The sequence below is a fragment of the Arvicanthis niloticus genome, chromosome 5 (genome assembly GCF_011762505.2).
Source record: "Arvicanthis niloticus isolate mArvNil1 chromosome 5, mArvNil1.pat.X, whole genome shotgun sequence".
Classification (NCBI taxonomy): Eukaryota; Metazoa; Chordata; class Mammalia; order Rodentia; family Muridae; genus Arvicanthis; species Arvicanthis niloticus.
Genome location: NC_047662.1, coordinates 51,305,172 through 51,324,967, shown reverse-complemented (window position 1 = coordinate 51,324,967; position 19,796 = coordinate 51,305,172). Strand labels below are relative to the sequence as shown.

Here is a 19,796-nt window from a genome sequence, read left to right as displayed (position 1 = left end):
CCTTGCTAGCTAGATTCTAGAATTACCCCTGTCCTATGGAGAGCTGTCATGAGTTGGGGGCAAGGGGAGGATTTGCTGTGTGGTCAATGGCTTCCTTGTTGAAGTTCAGTCATTTGTCAAACAGGAAAACAAAGGCAAGGCATGCTGTTTGTGGATCTTGGTAGTCATGTAAAGAAAAGTACCAGGGGTGGGGGCTGGGGGGTAGTTGGATGTTAGATGGGAGTTTTCAGGGAAGACCATTACAGAGGGATCTGCTTATAATGACCTGCAACACAAAGAAGCCCTCTATTAGGGAGAATTTGTGCAGCAGGGTAGAGATAACGGGTCTTATATGGCAGTACTGTTAGTAGACTCTGCCAAAGGGCTACATTATCGATACATGTTGGTCAGATTAAGCAAATTAGAAGGAAAATGGCAAAAAGCACTGGTCTTGATAGAACAGCTCTACAGCCCACTTTTATAGGAAGGTGTATGTCAGGACATTGCTGGTTTTGTTCTGCCAATTCCTCTGGAGGCCCAAAGCCAACCCTGTGTGTGTGTTAGTTAAATACTTAGTTAAAATTTGGAGCACACATTCTATTACAATCTACAAAATTTTAACGCTTGTTGTACTTTTTTTTTTTTTTTTTTTTGAAGAAATCCTGGCCTGGAGACCATAATATTTAGCACTGCAATCAAATGTGTTGGGCATTCATCTGGAATCTGTTTGAATGTGCCAAGCAGGTGTTTGGAAAAGCCAACAACAACAAAAGGCACGCTACCAGAGTAAACTTAGAGGTGCTACAGACTATTGTCTACAGTCTGGGATTTCAGAATCTGAATGCTTGTCATGTAAAAATTGCTGATAAAGAACTCAAATATGAAATTATTATGAAGCATACACATTTTTAAGATAAAATGTGACGTGCTGTAAATTTCATCTTTGAGGAGCGCTGCTCAGGGAATGGTGTTAAAGATGCTTTAATCTTTTGAGAGGACAAATGGAACATTATTTCTCCATATATCTAGGCTGTTGAATGGATCTGGTACACTGTCCCCTTTGCTCTGACAGATTCAGCTTCATTAAAGTTTTTTTTTGTGTGGAGCTGAAGGATGTGGGTAAGGTGGATGGAATGTGTAATTCAGGAAGACCCTGCAGACTTTCTCTGATTGACTGTTTGAAGGTTTGCTAAATAATACATTTTGGAGATAATAATTGATTAAATATGGTAACTGCCTATTTGTTAAGGCTGTGCAGCTTAAGCAATATTTTTAAAGGACATTCCATATTAAAAAACAGCATTGCATTGAAAGCAGTCCTGCTGGCTGGCTGAATCACTTTAAAGACATTTAATAGACTGATAAAATGCTCTAATCCAATACCAACCCTGAAGTTCTAAAGACCTTGCTTAGTTTCTTCTTTTTCTAAGATAGTTCACATTCTGACAGCTTTAACATCCCTGGTTGTGGTAGGATGCAGGAAATCTAAGGGTTATTACCATGGATTTTAGCAAAAGACAGTGCTGCTCACCATTGTCAGTGGCTACCCCCTACCCCCATGACTTTATGGAGGACCTTTTGGCATGGTAAGCTAGAGGTAAGGTCAGTCTTTTCCTTTCTGTGTACTGGTGCATCTGTGTCTTCCTTTTCCCTGTCTGGCGCATCTGTGTCTTCTTTTTCTCTGTCTGGTGTGTCTGTGTCTTCCGTTTCCCTGTCTGGGGCATCTGTGAAGCAGGGAGTATAATTAGGCTTCAGTCGAAGTTCCTCTCTGTTCTCATTTGCATGGAGCTGTCTACTTTTAATGGATATCTTAATGCACAGAATGAGGTTTTGGAGGGCCCATTTAGACTGCTGGCATCTTACTTTGTCCCCAGAGCTTTGAAATTGGAGAATGTTCAGAGGTTAAATAAAAGAAGGACTGTACTAGTAGCTAGCAGAACAAAGAAAATGAGGGGGGTATCTTCCTCCTCCTCCTCCTCCTCCTCCTCCTCCTCCTCCTCCTCCTCCTCCTCCTTCTCCTCCTCCTCCTCCTTCTCTTTTAAACAAAACATGAGAGCCACCAAGCTGTATTTCCCCTTTCTTAGGGGAGGTAGCATATATCATCAGCTTTGCCATGTTAAGCGTTTCCAGTGGCATTTATAATGCGGTACAATCACCATCCCAAACAGAAACTCTGTACCCATTCAACAGTCACTTCCCATACCTGCTTTTTCCAGCCTCTGGTGTCTGCCTCTGTCTCTGCACGTTTGCCTGTCCTGGTTCCCTTGTATAAGTAACATTCAGTCCTTGTCTTTTTGTGTCTAGCCTGTTTCAGTTAGCATAATGTTTTCACATCTCATCATGCTGGAGCATGGGTCAGGAATGGTTTCATTCCTTTCTCTTTGAGTTTTAAGAAGCTTTTAAGCCAGGCATGGTGGTCAAATCCTTTAACCTCAGCACTGGAGGCTAAAGGAATGATTGTGGAGTTTGAGGTTAGCTGAGGAGATACAGCAAGACACTGTCTCAAAATAGAAAATAAAGCCATTGAGGCTGACCCTATAGACATCTTTCCAATCACTTCCCTATGCACAGAGAACAATGCCGTCTCAGGATATAATAACCAATTTTAAAAAGCAATTTAATTGTTTTTTGAAAACATAACTTTTTTCAGTGACATAGCCATTTCAGTTGTGTGGGTCAGTGGTGTGAACTGTATTCACGTTGCTGTGACACATCTTTAGAATGTTTTCATCTTTTATTGTATTGCACACCCATTGTGTTGAACAGCTCCTCATTTCTTCACCTACCCCTCCCCCACGCAGCCCCTGGCAGCCATCATTCTTCTTCCTGTTTCTGTGGTTTTGATGATTTTAAGATACCTCATGCAGATGGAATCCTGCACTTATCTGTCCTTGAGACGTCCCCAGGGTTTATCCATATTGTAATGTGTGACAAGAATTCTTTCTTCATAATCTGCTTTATCTTTACTTCTTATTCCTCCACCCACTCATTTACTATATAACACCCTCCAGTTTGGCTTCTATTTCAAGGCCGAGTAATACTACATTTGTGTGTGTGTGTGTGTGTGTGTGTGTGTGTGTGTGTGTGTGTGTCCATCCTTTCCTCTGGAGCAGGATGTCTGTGTTTTCTCCCCCTTTGGCTGTGGTGAGAGATGCTGCTAGGAACACGGGTGTGTGAGCAGCTGAGTCCTGTTAAGTCTTCAGGGATAATTGGGGTGGGAGGGGTTTGGGGACTGTGTGTAACAGGGCCTGGTTTTTAGCAGGACAGAGTTGTGTTTAAAGAGCAGCTGGGTGAGCTTCATGGTGGGAGGTGGAATGGGGAGTGCTTGCAGTGGTACAGCCATCTTTAGGAGGAGGGGAACTGCCCTTCCTTCTCTAGTCAAGCAGTCCATGGGAGCATGCTATAGAACCTTTAGTCCTTCAAGAGAGAAGCAGCCCTGGGTTTTCTTGCTTTGGTTTCCGCTGCCATTTTTAACCTTTCGCACAGTCCCCACAGCCTGCAGTCATGGCTGACCACACATTTTACCATAAGGAACAGGAGAATGAAGGGGGGTTGTGCGTGGTGTGGCTTATTGTTCATCAGACCTTCCTTCCATACCAAATACATATAAAATCGAAGAAAACGTTGGTGTGTTCACTGTGAAAAGTCATCTTCAGGTGACTCAAACAATGACTAATGACTAGTAAATCACAGCTTCTAAGTTCCCTCAGAGACATCTAAAATTACCTGACTCCTGGCTTTATTTTTAAAGTAGTCACATAGAGAAACCCCTGGAGGGCTGAGATGGTCCCATCTCCCTTTTCTTCCATATATATAACTAATGTTCTGTATGATGTGCTCCTGCCATTGGTCTAGCTGTGGTCATAGTTCTGTATGTGCAACTGCATTTATGTTCACACACCTACACAAGACATGCACACACATACGCATAACTAAAAATAAAAGTAAAATTTTAAAAAGGAAAATACATCCTCCACCACCAAGTTATCTCTACTACAAAAACCAAAAACAAACAAGCGAACAAAACTAATGGAAAATTAAAAGCAAAAGACAAAAGACATTCCTGATCCTTTCTTTGAGAATAGTGATGGGGACACACAGACTCCCCACATTCTAAGTATCTTTAATATGGCAGTCCCACCTTCTCCAAGGAGCTGACCAAATGCCTTTCCAGCTTGAGTTTTATTTTATGAAGGCAAGTTTCAAGAGCTGGGCGAATGCCATCAGTTAGAGATGCAGGAAAATGAGTTGCAAATGCAACTCAGTCCCAGTGTCCCTTTCATGTAGATGGGTAGACCGTTTTCCTCAGCAACCATGCCTCACAGTCTTGTCTTAAGCTCAGGAAGTAATCCGGCTATAGTCAAACATGATGAACCATGAGGGATCCCACTAAATGTAAAAACCAGATATTCCCGGAAAGAAATTTGTAAGGTGCATTGTGTATTATTCCTGACATCATGTACAATCTGTTTGCTTTTTAAGGGTCTTAATTGCAAAAGCCTTATCTTTGGTTAGAATGCCTTTCACTAGTTAGGCCTATGTTCTTTCTCCCACTGTGGATGGAAAATACTGCTGGAGTTGAATAAAAATGCAGGCGTTCTCACAGACCTTCAGTACGTCCACACTGAGAACCTGCCCTGGCTGGACGATCACACATGTAAATATGTTCTTGCCTTACAGCACCTCAGTGTACGATTCTAACTACAGAGTTCCATGGGAAAATAAGAAAGGAAAGAAGGAAGAAATGACTTTGCTCAACAGCTCTGACTCTATCTCAGTAATGTGGTAGAGATATCACGTATCTGTATGTCACATATGCTGATGTTTTCTGAAGAAAACATCTTTTCTGGTCCAACAATGTCTTCATTGTCCATTCTCTCCTTTCCCTGGCATTTCTGTGCAGTAGTTTTGTATTTATATGTTCTGCATTTTTTTTCCTCCTAGATTGGTCGCCTGGTTATTGGACAGAATGGAATCCTCTCCACTCCTGCTGTATCCTGCATCATCCGAAAAATCAAAGCCATTGGTGGGATCATTCTGACAGCCAGCCACAATCCAGGAGGGCCCAATGGAGATTTTGGAATTAAATTCAATATTTCCAATGGGGGTAAGTATTCTGTCATGTTAAGAACAGGTAGATAGAGTTGGATAAGCTAGTACCGGAAGCCCTGGGCTCTGATTCCCAGCTTAAGAAGGGGCTTTGCCATCTTCCCCTTGGAGATGGTAAAGTACTTCTTAGTCTACAGCTGCCTTCTTTGTAATGAATTGTAGCTAACATGGTATTTTGCTATAGAAAAATTCTAGCTGGTATTAGCTCCTAGCACTTTGAAGGTTGACACAGGAGATTTGTGAATTCAAGGCCAATTTAAACTGTAGAGTGAGACTTTGTCTCAGAAACATCTGGAAAAAAGAGTCCTGATGCTTTGTGATTCAGGGGAGCATGCTAGGGTCGAGTGATTGCTGAGTGATGGATTGTGTTTCCTCGTGCACTGCATGTGATGACCCTTGCTTGCTCTTGTGATTTGTAGGTCCTGCTCCAGAAGCAATCACTGATAAGATTTTCCAAATCAGCAAGACAATCGAAGAATATGCCATTTGCCCTGACTTGAAGGTAGACCTCAGTGTTCTGGGAAAGCAGCAGTTTGACTTGGAAAACAAGTTCAAGCCCTTCACAGGCATGTATATCTTTCTTGTCCCCTGCCCTTCACAGGCATCTTACTCTTCTCTGTGTTCAACTTGAGCAGTTCTTTTTCTTTTGGGGTTTTATTAAAGTGGGTCTTCAGCTTTGGGAAATGGCGGTCTGTGAGCATTCACAGGATTAATTACTTAGCAGGTCTGCAGTGTGCTTGGGGAGTGTAGAGAGCTGGGCCACCGGCCTTGTGAATGATGCAATGATATGACTTTGGGTGATTAGTTTCCAACTCTCAGGCCTCAGTTTCTACAATAGCCTTGACTAGAAGACCTTCTGATTAATCTTGTTGGGCTTCTACTGTGTATGTGTGTCCGTCCATTTTATTCTCATAGCTTGTGGGGACAGCACTATCACTGCAGACTTTCAGCAGAGGAAGAAGCAAAAGCAAAGAGAGGTCAAGAAGCAGGATCACACTAGTTAGTGAGCAGTAAAAGCAGCATTCAGACTCACTGAATGTCTCTCAAGCCTGACTCTTCGGTTTTCCCCGCCACACTGACAAGCAGTCCAGTCCATCAGACCCTTTGTTTGGGCCGATTGAAACTCCCTGAAAAGGCAGTGGTGGGTTACATTTTGTGTTGAATGTTAGGACATTGCAGGATATATGGAATAAATATTTATTAATTCATATTAAGAAGATGAAAGGGCTACCTCTGGGACCTGCATTTGGCCCAGCTCAGCTTGTATTTTCTCCACTGGACAACATTAGGGGGTGCATTGGGGGCTGACAGTTGCACTGCAGTAAACACCAAGTGCCACACATTCCTAGGGTTTAGAGCCACCACTAGAGCACTCCATAGACTCCTTGTGCATTGAAAATATCCAGAGCAAAGATACTAGTTTTAGCCACTAGCAGGAGATACAGAAAGTGATTCATTGAGGAAACTTTTTTTTTTTTTCCTCCTGGACCTCTAAAAAGAAAATTAAAAAAAAAAAAGTGGGTATTATCTTTTCTGTCATTCCTGATGCCAAAAATAGAAGTGATTTGGGGATATGTAGGGACAGTGGGCGGCAGCAGAGCAGAGGTCATGTAGCCTCTGCTGGGAGTTCATGTGTCCCACCCTAGCTGTGCAAGTCCCTGTTTTCCAAACCTTAAGCTTCCCCGTCTACAAAATCATATAAATCATGAGTAACATCTATGTCAGAGGACTTGTTAGTATGTATAAGGTGACATTTAACAGCCGTCACCGTTGCTTTTTTGCATAAGTTACTGCAGGAAATACAGAAATACAGTTAGGTTGGAGTGTAATAAGTCTGGATATGTTTTTCCTTCCCATGTCACTTTTCCTCACAGTGGAGATTGTGGACTCAGTGGAGGCCTATGCTACAATGCTGAGAAACATCTTCGATTTCAATGCCCTGAAGGAGCTACTCTCCGGTCCAAACAGACTGAAGATCCGAATAGATGCCATGCACGGAGGTACACGCTGTTGGATCTGCAAAGATAGGGAGCTGCTCTCTGCTGTGTGTGCCATGATGCCTTCACAGCCCTTTTCTTAAGCTGCTGATGGCTTAAACAGAGTTATTTCACAAGCACTTCAGATTCATATTTGCACAGTTTACAGACCTCATTGTAGGCTGACAGAGCAGTAGAGATGTCCCTCGTGGTAAGCTGGTGTGAAGGTCACTGTTTTCACATCAAGCCCTGGGCTTTGAGTCCCTTGCAGCTGTTGTAGGTACTTTTCTGTCCCTCAGCGGGTAACCCACATTCTGTTTATGCACCGCATATACTCTGAAGGGTGACATTGGCCTGCTAACTAGCTAGCTGTGGGGGACATGTTCTCAAGCCCCACCTCCCGCTGCTTCCACACACTTCTTTTCTTAGCAGATGGCCGGGCCAAGCCTAGGATTAAACTCAGCAGCAACAGGATGTGTGTCTCCTGCCCTTCTTCCTCTGTGGGCTGTTTGACCAGGCTGGTAGGGACAATCAAGACTATGAACTGAAGCCGTGAGACTTTCCAATATATAGATCATGAAAATTCATGACTATAAACTTTCTGCCTGTTCTGCAGCAATCCAGGACTGGAGAATATTTGAGTGGTAGGGATATTTGAGTGGTAAGGGTATGGAACCCACACACTTGTGGTTGTTGAAGGATGCATTGCCTGAGCCCTTTTATGGGTCTGGGCAGAGCTTCCTGATACACTGAAGAACACCCTGAGAAAGGAAAATCTGCTGTTGTAGCCTTCCAGTGGATCCTTGCTGGCCCTCTGGTTTTGATAGAAAAAAAAAAAAATCTCCTTCCTCTTTCATATGAAAGGTTTGTGTCCTCAACTAGTCAGCCAAGCTGAAGGCCTCCTCCGCACATTTGGGGAATGGGCAGAGACTTGGCAGATGGCTCCCTTCAAAGACTATGGTGTCTAGGGATAGGAGGTTGCCCACGCCATTCTTATTCCCACAGTGTGTGTATCTCACCCTGCAGCCATTCCATGTTTTAATAAGTTTTACAGTTTGGCTCTTCATCCTTTAATTTGTTGCAGTTGTGGGGCCATACGTGAAGAAGATCCTCTGTGAAGAGCTTGGTGCCCCCGCAAACTCAGCTGTGAACTGTGTTCCCCTGGAGGACTTTGGAGGCCACCACCCTGACCCCAACCTCACCTATGCTGCTGACCTGGTGGAGACCATGAAGTCAGGAGAGCATGATTTCGGGGCTGCCTTTGATGGTGATGGGGTGTGTATAAGTACATTTAAATGATTTCTCATGCAAGCTAGGCCTTGAGGATGCAGGGAAAATGGACAGTTTTTGCCAGGCCATTGGAGCCTGCTGAGTAGCTCTCAAGAGCCCCCTGTTACACCGGAGGCCAGGGCCAAATGATTAAAAGACCTTCCTGAGCAGAAACAAGTCTTTGAAATATAACCAGTGCATTTAATTTCAGGCACTCGTATTTGCTGAGTGGGGGTTTTAGGTCCCAGTTAGGATTTAATGACTATACTCCAGAAGCTGCAGGAGTTCTAGATACTGGTCCTAAGCTAGGTCGCAGCCAGCCCCTGATTAGTCATTTAATCTTTACAGAAGGTTTCATCCTGTAACGTGCCTGTGCATTCATTAATACTAGCTGGATAGTGGAACTCTTTATAGCCAATATAATGAGTATGTTAAGAGCGTTAATATTTTGTTCTTTCCCCAAAATGAAAATTTTGTATATAAATTTCTCCTTACTCTGGTAACCATGTGAAAATAAAGGAGATTGTGTAAGGTGTATATCCCCGTGTGTCACGCACAGTAAATGCTCTGTTTATTATGATGACTTTTTTTGTTGTTGTTGCTTTACTAGCTAAAAGCTACTGATTCTTGAAAATTAATCTTCCCTACATCAAAATTTAGGAAACTTGAAGGGGCTCAGAGCAGATACTATATCTCCAGGTATCTTAGGGTGCAGTGGGGGATGTCCATTCCCCCTCAAGTTCTCAGGTGTTGGAGTGGTGCTGCAGAGGAGCACCTCGGCAGTGGTGAGGATGGCTCCCTTCTTTGTCGGGTCCGGTAGCAAATGAAAGGAACGGTGATTTTAAAAGTCCTTCCGTGAAGAAGTCTGCCTTTGTTCCTCAAAGGATGCCCAGTAGACCTGTCAAACTGCATCAACAGCCAGCATTTCCTCTCGTGTGCACCCTTTCCCCTCCTCTGGGAGAGACATGATTGGTTCCAGAGTTTGGAAAGGTCTAGGAGGTTAAAGTTAGTGGCCCCAGGAGGGAGAACAGAGGGCTTAGCTCAAAGGGGGTTTGTGCTTGCATTTTAATTGAAACCAGTTTTAACTCTTGGGCACCGAGGTGCCTTTGGTCTCACAGTGTTGTACAAATCCACTAAAAAGTCCAGTGTTTAAAACACGGTATGAGTATAGGATCCATGTTGAAATTTGGAAAACTCCACAGATTATTGTTTCTTTTGTTTACTGTCTGATTAAAAGGTCTTACATCGAATCTCCTTTCTTCCTCAGGATCGGAACATGATTCTGGGCAAGCACGGGTTCTTTGTGAACCCTTCTGACTCTGTGGCTGTCATTGCTGCCAACATCTTCAGCATTCCGTATTTCCAGCAGACCGGGGTTCGTGGCTTTGCACGCAGCATGCCCACAAGTGGTGCTCTGGACCGGTAGGTCTCCATTCTTGGGCCCACCTGTCTCCAATCACAGTTCTTCATTATGTCCAGCACTATGCCCAGAGCATGCGTTCTCTGCTTTTAGGATAGCCAGCAGCTGCAGTCTTTCTTGAATGAGGTATATTCAGGGTTAGCTCTCTTCTAAGGTCCTGCCAGCATACTGCACTCCTCCAGCCTGGTACTTGCCACACTGTGGTCTGCCAGGCTAGCTGTTTAATTGCTCCACAGCTAGGCTGTCACCTCTACAGAGAAAACACTGTCTTTCTCACAATCTTAGATTCTGCTTGGCAGTGTTTCTAAATATCATAGGATGTACACAATGAGTAAATGAACATTAGAGAAGAAATGAATGATGGTACTTTTTTTGTATTTAAGACGTTATTCTTGATCTATGCTGGGTCACTCTTGTTGAGCAGTGTGCATACACCATGACTGAGAAAAGTATTTTTAAGGCAATGGAGAGAGATGGCTCAACAGTTCAGAAGAGCACCGCTCTTCCAGAGGACCAGCGTTCGATCCGTATTACCTACATAGTGGCTAATAACCATATTTAATTTTATTTCCAGAGGAATCCAGTGTCCCCTTCTGGCCTCTGAGGGCACTGCACACATGTGGCGTATAGGTACCTGCAGTCAAAACAGCCATATACATAAAATACATTTTTAAAAAGTCATTTAAAGAAACTTCAGGCTTTAATCAGAACTGAGTACCCTTGCAGGCTTAAATACAGTGATGCTGCATTTGTCCAAATGCTAAAGCAGAAAGTCCAAAAAAGTAAAATAGGGGGGGTACATGTTTTCAGTGGAAGGCCAGCGGCAGTAAACAGACTCTCAGATTTTCTTGCATGTCTGCTCACTCGGGCATTTTTCATTTATAAAAGGTGGCTTATGAGGCCCATGGAAAATGATTAAAAGTAAAAGGTCATAAATAACAAACAGGCAATGCTTTACAGCATGTCAGGACCTCAGGAATCTTCCAGTGAATTAACGGTGAATGAGTAAAAGGCCATGGGCGTGAGAAAAAATGAGTGTGTTGGTCCAGACACCTCCAACAGTGGCTAAGCTTACAATGGTCCCTTGGCCAGGACAGTAGATACTTTACATGTTTGATTAACTCATTCAATTCCTATTAAATGCTGTTAATAACCCCACTTTATTGGTGGATGTCGAAGGTCAAGGAGGTTAATTATTCTCACTCAGATAGTAAGTGGCTACGTCAGGCTAGCTGGATAATGTAACTATTTATAGTCAATATAATGAGTATGTTAAGAGAATTAACATTTTATTCTTTGCCTAAAATGAACATTTTGTACATAAATTTCTCCTTACATTGGTGAAAACAAAGGAGATTGTGTAAGGTGTTTATCCCCGTGTGTCGTAGACAGTAAATGCTTTTTTGTTTGTTTGTTTGTTTTTTGTGTTTTTTGGGGTTTTTTTTTTTTTTTTTTTTTTTTGTTTTTCGAGACAGGGTTTCTCTGTATAGCCTTGGCTGTCCTGGAACTCACTCTGTAGACCAGGCTGGCCTCGAACTCAGAAATCCGCCTGCCTCTGCCTCCCAAGTGCTGGGATTAAAGGCATGTGCCACGTCCACCCAGCTAAATGCTTTGTTTATTATGATGAGTTTTTGGTTTTGTTGCTTTACCAACTAAAAGCAACTGCTTACTGAAAATTAATCTTTCTCACATCAAAATTTAAGAACATTGAATGTGGAGCCCCAGCCCCCGGCCACTAGGCCACACGGTGTTTCCCCTTTGAAGGTGAGGTGGTCGCAGACGTACTGCTGGCTCCACTTAAGTTAATAAGGAGAAAGTATTGGTGCTGAGACTGATTGGAGTTCTTCACATGCTCCATCTCTTGATCCTCCCTGAATCCCGACTTCAAGAGAAAGGAGCTAAGAGTCAGGAGTTGCTAGCCTTGGCTAACACCCCACAGCTGACCAAGAGCAACACCAGAAGCCAGTGTTTCTGTCTCCAGATCTGACATTTGGAACTCAGAGCTGGTTGGTGGCCTCACTATGGTGGCCTTGAAATACTTTCTGTGCCTTTTCAGGAATACTTTAATTATGATGTTTGGAAAAATTGATAACCTATATAGAATCAAAACTGAAAAATCTTATTTCAAATAAAAGTGTTCTCATGGTTCTCAGAACTGTAGATGTGATTTTCCTCCCTGCTAGAGTTCAGACAAGCTATGCTTGAAAGAAGCGGGCAGGAACCTGGAATGCACACCTCACTGAGACTGCATTAAAAGTACCAAGCTACTTCCATTACTAGGGTTTTTTTTTTTTTTTTTTTTTTTTTTTTTCCAGTCACTGAAAAGTTTTTTCCTTATTCCTCAGGGCTGGGTATCTGATGCAGGGCTGAACATGGTAAGCATGCTCCCCTCTGCTGAGCTACAGATGCAGCCCTTCAGAGATTCAGTAGTTTCAATCTGTATAGGAAGGGATAAGAAATTTCTAGGAGGAGAAAGGGACCACTCATGAGAATGGGTGAGGCTAACTGGAATTGGAGTCTCCACAGCGGGACGCCTGGTGATAAGAAAGAAATGCTGGCTAGACGTTCAGTGCTGGGCTGTGGGTCATGTGACCTGCTCTGACCTGCACTTTCCCTGTGAAATGCTGACCTCTGTGATTATTCTGTTGCTCTTTGTAGAATGCTTGTAGATGTGTTCTGTATCCAGACCCATGGGTTTCAATGCCCCCAACCCTGCTGTTGTACTACAGTTAAACTTCAAGTGTTAAACTGATCTGAATTAATCCTTTCTTCTCTTTTTTGCTCCACGTTCCTCTGAATCCATACAGAAGAGCCCCTTGTGCCCAAGTTTCCATTTCTAATTTTCCTCCAGTCGTAGAATTGTGTTGACCTGTAAGCAATGTTAAATGGGACCCTCGCTTACAATGATGGTTGATCTTTTCCATCCTCACATGGCCCTGTTGCAGTCCTGCTGTGATGTAACTTTGATTTCATGCCTTTGAAGGGTAGCAAACGCCACAAAGATCGCTTTGTATGAGACCCCAACTGGCTGGAAGTTTTTTGGGAATTTGATGGATGCAAGCAAGCTGTCCCTCTGTGGAGAGGAGAGCTTTGGGACTGGTAAGTGCCACTCATGCTAACATTTTTTTTTTCTCCCACAACTGCTGCCTCAGGGGAATGTTAAGACTGCCTAGATCCTGGAATAGCTGGTGAGCTCTAAATCAAGATACGATTTATTTATGACAACCTGGTAAAGCATACACATTTGAAAAGCAGTGGGCGCCTTTGGACAGGAGGGCTGGCTTTACTTTCATAGGATTACAACTGCTGAGACAGGAAGTTTGGGGGCCTTCTTGGCAGCATTGGACATTGAGTCTCTAGTGATTAAACACAGAGTAAACACAGTTTTCTTCCCTTCGTGGCCAAGGAAACCTTAACAAATGTTTTCATTTCTAAGAAGAAATATGACAGAACAAGTCACTTTTTTTGGTTTTGTTTTGTTTTTATGTAAGAAAAGGTTTAGGCATGGCATTAAATCTTTCCCTTTCATGGATCCAAGTTTTCTGTAGCAACAAGTTATGATTTATCAGGCTTAACTAAAGTAGACCTTGTGTGTGAACCTAAGTAGATGGGTGAGAATAATGTAAAAATATAGCCTTGGCATGAGGGTTTCTATGTGGACTGAGTTGGAGGGAGGATGGCATGGAATCTGGTGATCTCTGAGCCCTGTTTCTATACACACCATTCTCATGTCTGCCAGTCAAAATATCAACTTGAGCTCTGGCCTCCCTCAGATTCTGACTCTCCCTACCCTCCTGTCTCACCGCATCTGTCACAATTGTTCTTCTCCAGACGTCTGCATAGCATGTGCTCATTTCTAGCTAGGCTGCAAGGCTCTCAAGTAGTCCCACTCCTTACATTCTCTCCGCCCACATTTTAAAGTACAGAGGCTCATCTCTGTGGTCCTTTGTTACTCTCCATTTAGTAGGAAAAGATCCAAAGCAAGCATTCGCCACGCCTTGTGATTGAGTGCTCTCATGCCTGTCAGTCAGGACCAAATACCGATCTTTCCTCGGCCCCAGAGTCTGTGCTGGGAGTCTGAGCTGATAGCTGCCCCGTGGGCTTTTATGAAGTTCCAAGCAGTTCACTGTTCTTGGGAGAATGCCAGTACTTTTTGATAACAAATTGACTTAATAGACTTTAGGGTTAAGAAAGATAGGTGAAGCCAGGCACTGGTGGCACACGCCTTTGATCCTAGCACTTGGAAGGCAGAGGCAGGAAGATTGCTGAGTCTGAGTCCTAGGGCAGCCAGGTCTATACAGAGAAACCCAATTCTGGGTCTTTAATAAGAGAATATAAGACAACTGCTTAGTCTTGTCCTGCGTCGCCAAACAAGGGCAATGCCACTTAGCTCCGTGAGTGTTACTCACGCACGACAGCGCATGACTGTTCCCTGTGAGATGGTCGTTTCCCATGGGATTTTTAGTGGTCTTTAGTCAGTCAAGCTGCAGCACGAGCCGGTCTTCTGGTCCTCCCATCCTTCATTTTCTGTGCTAGAAGCTGAATCCTGAACATGCTAGGAAAACACTGGTGCAAATCCACATCCAGCCCAGTCACTCTTCCTCACAGAAGAGGAGTTTTTCTGTGGCAGACACTATGTCTAAACTTTTGGGTCTGTGTCTCTAATGGGCCATACCAGTGCTGAGCCTGGAGAACAGAGAAGGACCTAGAGTCAGGTTTCTTAGCGGGTAGATTTGTGGAAGAATGCTAGTTTCCTGAAAACTAGTTTGGGAAACTTGAATAGTCATACTGATATTAGCATTTGAAAAACCCAGAATATTTTAGTATAAGAACCCTGTTAACACAGTTTTACTCATTCCTCTATACACACACACACATACACACACACACACACACACACACACACACACACACACACACACACACACACACAAATGCACTAACATTTTATCCTGTGGGCCCATATGGGAGGAAGCATTCATTGTGTAGAATGGATCAGAGCCAAGCAGGAATCTGTGGCATTGACTGAGAAGAAGCCTGAAAGCTAGATATCACAACTGCTGTAGACAGCGGGGCTTCAAGTACCAGCAGCAGTACTCAGATCCTGTCTTCGCCAGGCTACTCATTACTCCTTCCTCCAGCTTCTTCACTTCTGACTTGTTGGTAGACTCTCTCTCACCAGCTTCTAAATGCTCCCGAGTTTACCAGTGCCTCTCATGGATGTCATACCCCAAACTGATCCCAAATCTTCTAGACCTGGCAGTTGAAGGGTGTGGAGGAAATTGTTTCTAGTGAGCTGGGCACTCTGCTTTCTTTGGTACAGCTCACTAATGGTAGCTCTTAGGACACCCTATAATACTGTTAAGCTTATATCAGTTTGTGTGGAATGTGCCCATCTGTCTGTCAAGGAAAATTGTCCTGGATATATTTGTGGAGCTGATTGGTTTGAATGAAAGTGTCAGACTTCAGACTCTTGATTGATCAAGTTGGTTCTTATTAACCCATTCAGCCAAACCTGGTGCCAGCCATGGTTTTTTCTTCCCTTGCTTGCTACCTTTTATATTCAAAAAGATAAAAATCTCCTGAGACAAATTCACAGCTCTTCTTGTCTTTGAGAAAAAAAGAAAATTGTTAAACCGTTTGTAAGAGATAAACCAATTGTTGAATTGCTAAGTGTGGTGAAAACTAGGCTGCTCACTTGTGTCTCTGGTACTGTGCCCAAGTGGAACTGGCTCACTCATCTGAATCTGGGTTCCTCAGTCATAGAGGCATCTTGTCCTCTACCACATCCCTTCCTGGTAAATGTCCCCGACAGTTCCTCCACAGCTCCTCTCAGGGTGGATGCCAGTGAGCCTGTTTCAGTTCTCTGATTTTGGAATTGGAAGGTACTGTATTCCTGCACTCTCCCAACTGATGGCAGGCAGTTGCTCAGGAAAGCCTCTATGGCCTTCTAGGATGAGTCTTCTCAGGCCCCATGTACTTACCTTTGTGTACTCACCACAGTGCTTTTATTTGCTGCCATTCCTGTTGGCTGCACCAGACTGTAAGTTCCATTAGGACAGGGCTTTATCTGTTCCAGTTTCCATTATATTCAGACAGCCTTCGGTGGGATCCTGAGTAGAAGAGGTGTTGAGCAAATGCTACTGAGTGAGAAAGTAAGAGCACTCCTTCCTTGGCGCCCTCCATTTAGACAGGTGGACCCCTTTAGGAGGGAAAGACCTTTGTACGTCATCAGATGTGATGTCCAGTATGATTCTGGAACCGTATGCACCCGTCAGTGTATTCCTGGTTTTTGTTTTTCTTGAACATAATGAAGAATCTTTATGTCACCTCTTGTAACAACGGGATGGGACTCTTGTAAGGACTCAGCTTCATCCCTACTCCAGATCCCAGGACTGAGGACTCTGCCATCTCTGTTAGAAGAAGTAAGCGTTTTACAAAGGCAAAGAAAGCCGTGCAAACAAGCAGGACTTCAGAAGCAGTAGCTCACGATGTGAGTCAAACCTATTCTCTTAAAGAGCAGGCCTCGCTACTGTGAACACAACATTCCCAAGGATACACTTGCTGTTCTTCCCACAGAGACAGCAACTTTCTCACATAACTACCGTAAGTGCAGGTCTGGGCACCCCCCTAGGCACCAGCATTATATGTGCCAGAGATAAATGTGTTTTTTGTTAGGACTCAGAATGTGGAGGCAGAGCTAGGCAGGATAGTGGGCCCATTGTTTTCCATTGATCTCATGGTGCCAAACTGGTTGTTCTCATAACCATAGGTAGTGATGACACGCAGGGATAGTGGCAGTTCCGACCCACTTTGGTCAAGTTAGGAAATTCAAAGATGAATAGTTCAGAGTGTCACTATTTTTGAAATCCTTCAGGAAAATGGAAGATTTGGGAAACACAGAGAGGAAATCTTGGAGATGAACTTCGTATCTCTCGGAGATTTGCAGTCAGTTAGGATCTTTCTACAACTGGAGACTCACAATGTGTTTTTGCTTTTTGTTTTTTCCCTTATCCCATCTAAAAAATGGTGAAATATCACACAGAGGTGATAACAAATTAACACATCCTGGGATCTATTTCGTTTTCTTAATAAAAACCTTACGTGTTTATATTTCTTTGTACCAAATCATTCCTTAATTGCTCACTGGACTTGACCATGCCTTGATGTTATGTTAGTCTGTAGGCATTTGGTAAACAAGTTGTCCTCTTGGAGGGCTCTATGAGTTTCTGCCTTTCAGAGAAGCCAGATCCTAGCTATGCAATTATAGATATAAAGTGATAGGAGGTGTTGGACCAGGTGCTCAGAGCTTTCTACTCAGAGTGCCAGATTCCTGCTGTAGAAAGTTCGATACTCTGTCTTCCCATTCTACTTGCATAGTTTTGAGTACATTTGTGATACACACAGAGCATCCAGGGACGATGGCAGCATCCTATGTCTGGAGTTGTTACAGGTAAACTATCCCAATGGGACTAGGCTTGGACCCTAGTTATATTTAACCCAGTATACTCTTACCTGCATGTCTACCTCCTCACCTGTGCCTTGGTGCTCATCTGCAAGGATGGGAGACCTACCTTGGCACTTATAACATACCGGCATTGATTCTTTTTGTTGACTATAAAGTGGAGTTCATGTTAAGACAGTTCCTATTGTCCAGGCACTCACTACCTCCCACCAAACTCTGTGGGAAGCAAACCTAGTTCCAGGGCAGTCATGAGGCTGTGCAGAAAAAATGCTAAGAAAAGAGCTGGGTGCTCCTGAGGGACAACCCCTTGAGGGTTGGAGTGGGCTGGAGAAGGCTTTCTGTGGAGTCAGTCCTTTCCAGCTGATACGAGTTGAACACAGAGAGGGAAACAGGATGGGACTATATCCAGACAGCTAGGAAGTGGCCATTCTGGGGAAAGCCCTTCTAGAGAGCTTTCATGAGCCAATGGTGGGCACATCACATAGTCAAGAATAGGGTATAATCATGGGGAATGGTAGCCACAGCACAGAGGGGTCAAGGGTGCCATCCTCAGTCCTCAGTGAGGGTGAGGTGATGTTAGCCAGGCTACTGGGGATGCATGGAAATTTCCAAACAGAGAGTGTTGTGTGTTCAGGAGGGAGGGAGGGGGAGAGGGAGGCAGGGACACTGATACTTTCAGAGAAGTCCATGGTGCCGTTTTCCAGCTGTCCCACCCCTGTCTCAGGCTGTCATCTGGCAGAGGCAGATGCCAGCATGGCTCTTGAGATGCCCATGCTAGTAAATGTAACTGAATCCCTAAACCGTTAACTTTTGGCTCCCTCAGCTGGGGTTGACATTTTTCTTGCCTATGACCCAGATCGTGCCCTGACTGAGCCCAGCTTGTCCTTACCACGAGGCGCTGACTAAGCTGGAGGACAGTGACAGGTGGTACAAGATGCTGAAAGGGCAGAATTCCCAGGGGGTTAGTTAGGCCCTGCACCAGAGCTAGAGTGAAGACGCTGAGAGCAAAACCCAGCACTACCCTCCTGCTGGCTAGGGTGACAGTGGACTGACTCTCTGCCTTACATTTAAGAAAGCTTAGCTTCTTGCACCTTAAAAAAAGCTCAGGGGTGAAGGGTGCTTCCTCTTCTAGAGGAGAAAGTGTCCTGGATTATATTTATTCGTTTTCTTCCCATGTGTATAATGAAAGGACATTAAGTTTTGAAAGCTTAATATGGTGAAAGGAAAACATTGCTTTCCTTAAAATTTTTTTCTCTTTACTTCTAATAGCATTTTGCATTTGTATTGTAAAACATCCAATAGTTTGTATGTCTCCACTGGATGTCTCAGTGCTGTTTGAGAGGGCAGGCTTCCCTCCAGTTTTGCAAATGACCAAATGGAGGCTTTGAAAAGAGTGAAGTAACCTATTTAAACCCAGATGGCTCCTAGGAGCAGCAACCCAAAAGTTGAGATTTTTCTGTCTCTTTCTATGGAACCACAGCTATGACAGCAGGTTAGCCGCATAGGCACCACACCTTTCTTTCCTTGGGAACCATTACTATTCATCAGAGTACTAAAGGAAATAGAATTGATCTGGTCTTCCTGAGGAGTAACCAGATTACCGGGAGTTTTCTTCCATCCAAGATTCACGGAACACTTACCGAGACTGAAGACCCTACAAGCAGACTAGAATGTGTGCTGATGTCACTCAGGGCAGGGGCTTCATTTATGATAGTGTCTGTCTGAGTCTAGTATTTCCAAATAAATTAGTCAAAGTTGGTATGATTTTTTTTAAGGTTTCATTTTCATTTCTCATGAAAGAAAAAAAACTTTCTTTTTTAGAAGTGGAAATATCTTAATGCTTTCAATGTAGCACCCACACCCAAAAAGGAAAAAAAAAAAAAAACTAATGTGAAGTTTTAAATGTATTAATTTATTTTAATCAAAAAGGAAGTGCAGGCATGGTGGCACATACCTGCAGTTGTCAGAGTCCTTGAGGATAGAGACAGGTCCTATTTTTATTATTTTCACCTATTTTTATTATTTTCAGTTCTCTGAGACTTATGCTACTTTTATTACTACAGGTAATCTAAGCACTTTATATTCTAAGATAGAGGCAATGTTATCAGATGAATATATTCACTCAATTAAAATTATTTAGATAAAAATTGTTTATGTTTTCTTTCAGGCAATCTCTCTTATTTTTATTGTTTTCAGTTCTCTGAGAATAGAGGCAGGAGAGCTACAGACTCTCCTCAGGGACACACAGGGAGACCCTGTCTGTAAAACACGGGCTGGAGAGATGCTGAGCATTTGATCTCTCAGAGGCCCTGGGTTCAGTTCCCACTGCCCATGTGAGGTGGCTCACACCTCCTTTAAGGCCAGTTCTAGGGTTTTTAATGCCCTTTCTGGCCTCCACAGGCTCCTGCATACACATGGTGCACATAAACTCCTGCAAAGGTTCACAAGCGTGCTCCTAAAAATAATAATAAATCTTTAAGAAAACAAAGTGGAGCATAGATAAATAATTCCAAACGATCGTGAATCTCCAGTGTATTGGGGACGCTGCCAGAATCCTCAGGGTGAATTGTTCCAGAAT

At 43.5% G+C, this 19,796-nt stretch overlaps 1 protein-coding gene across 2 annotated transcripts in view; it reads left to right on the top strand.

Moving 5' to 3' along the window:
* Pgm1 (phosphoglucomutase 1) overlaps positions 1-19,796 on the top strand; it is a 58,831-nt gene that overhangs the window by 26,596 nt on the left and 12,439 nt on the right. For both annotated transcript variants that reach the window (XM_034502670.1, XM_034502669.2), the window contains exons 2-7: positions 4,924-5,086; positions 5,508-5,654; positions 6,963-7,088; positions 8,149-8,339; positions 9,601-9,755; positions 12,737-12,852. In XM_034502670.1, coding sequence (XP_034358561.1) covers positions 4,924-5,086; positions 5,508-5,654; positions 6,963-7,088; positions 8,149-8,339; positions 9,601-9,755; positions 12,737-12,852 — 898 coding nt within the window. The remainder of the gene's footprint in view (positions 1-4,923; positions 5,087-5,507; positions 5,655-6,962; positions 7,089-8,148; positions 8,340-9,600; positions 9,756-12,736; positions 12,853-19,796) is intronic.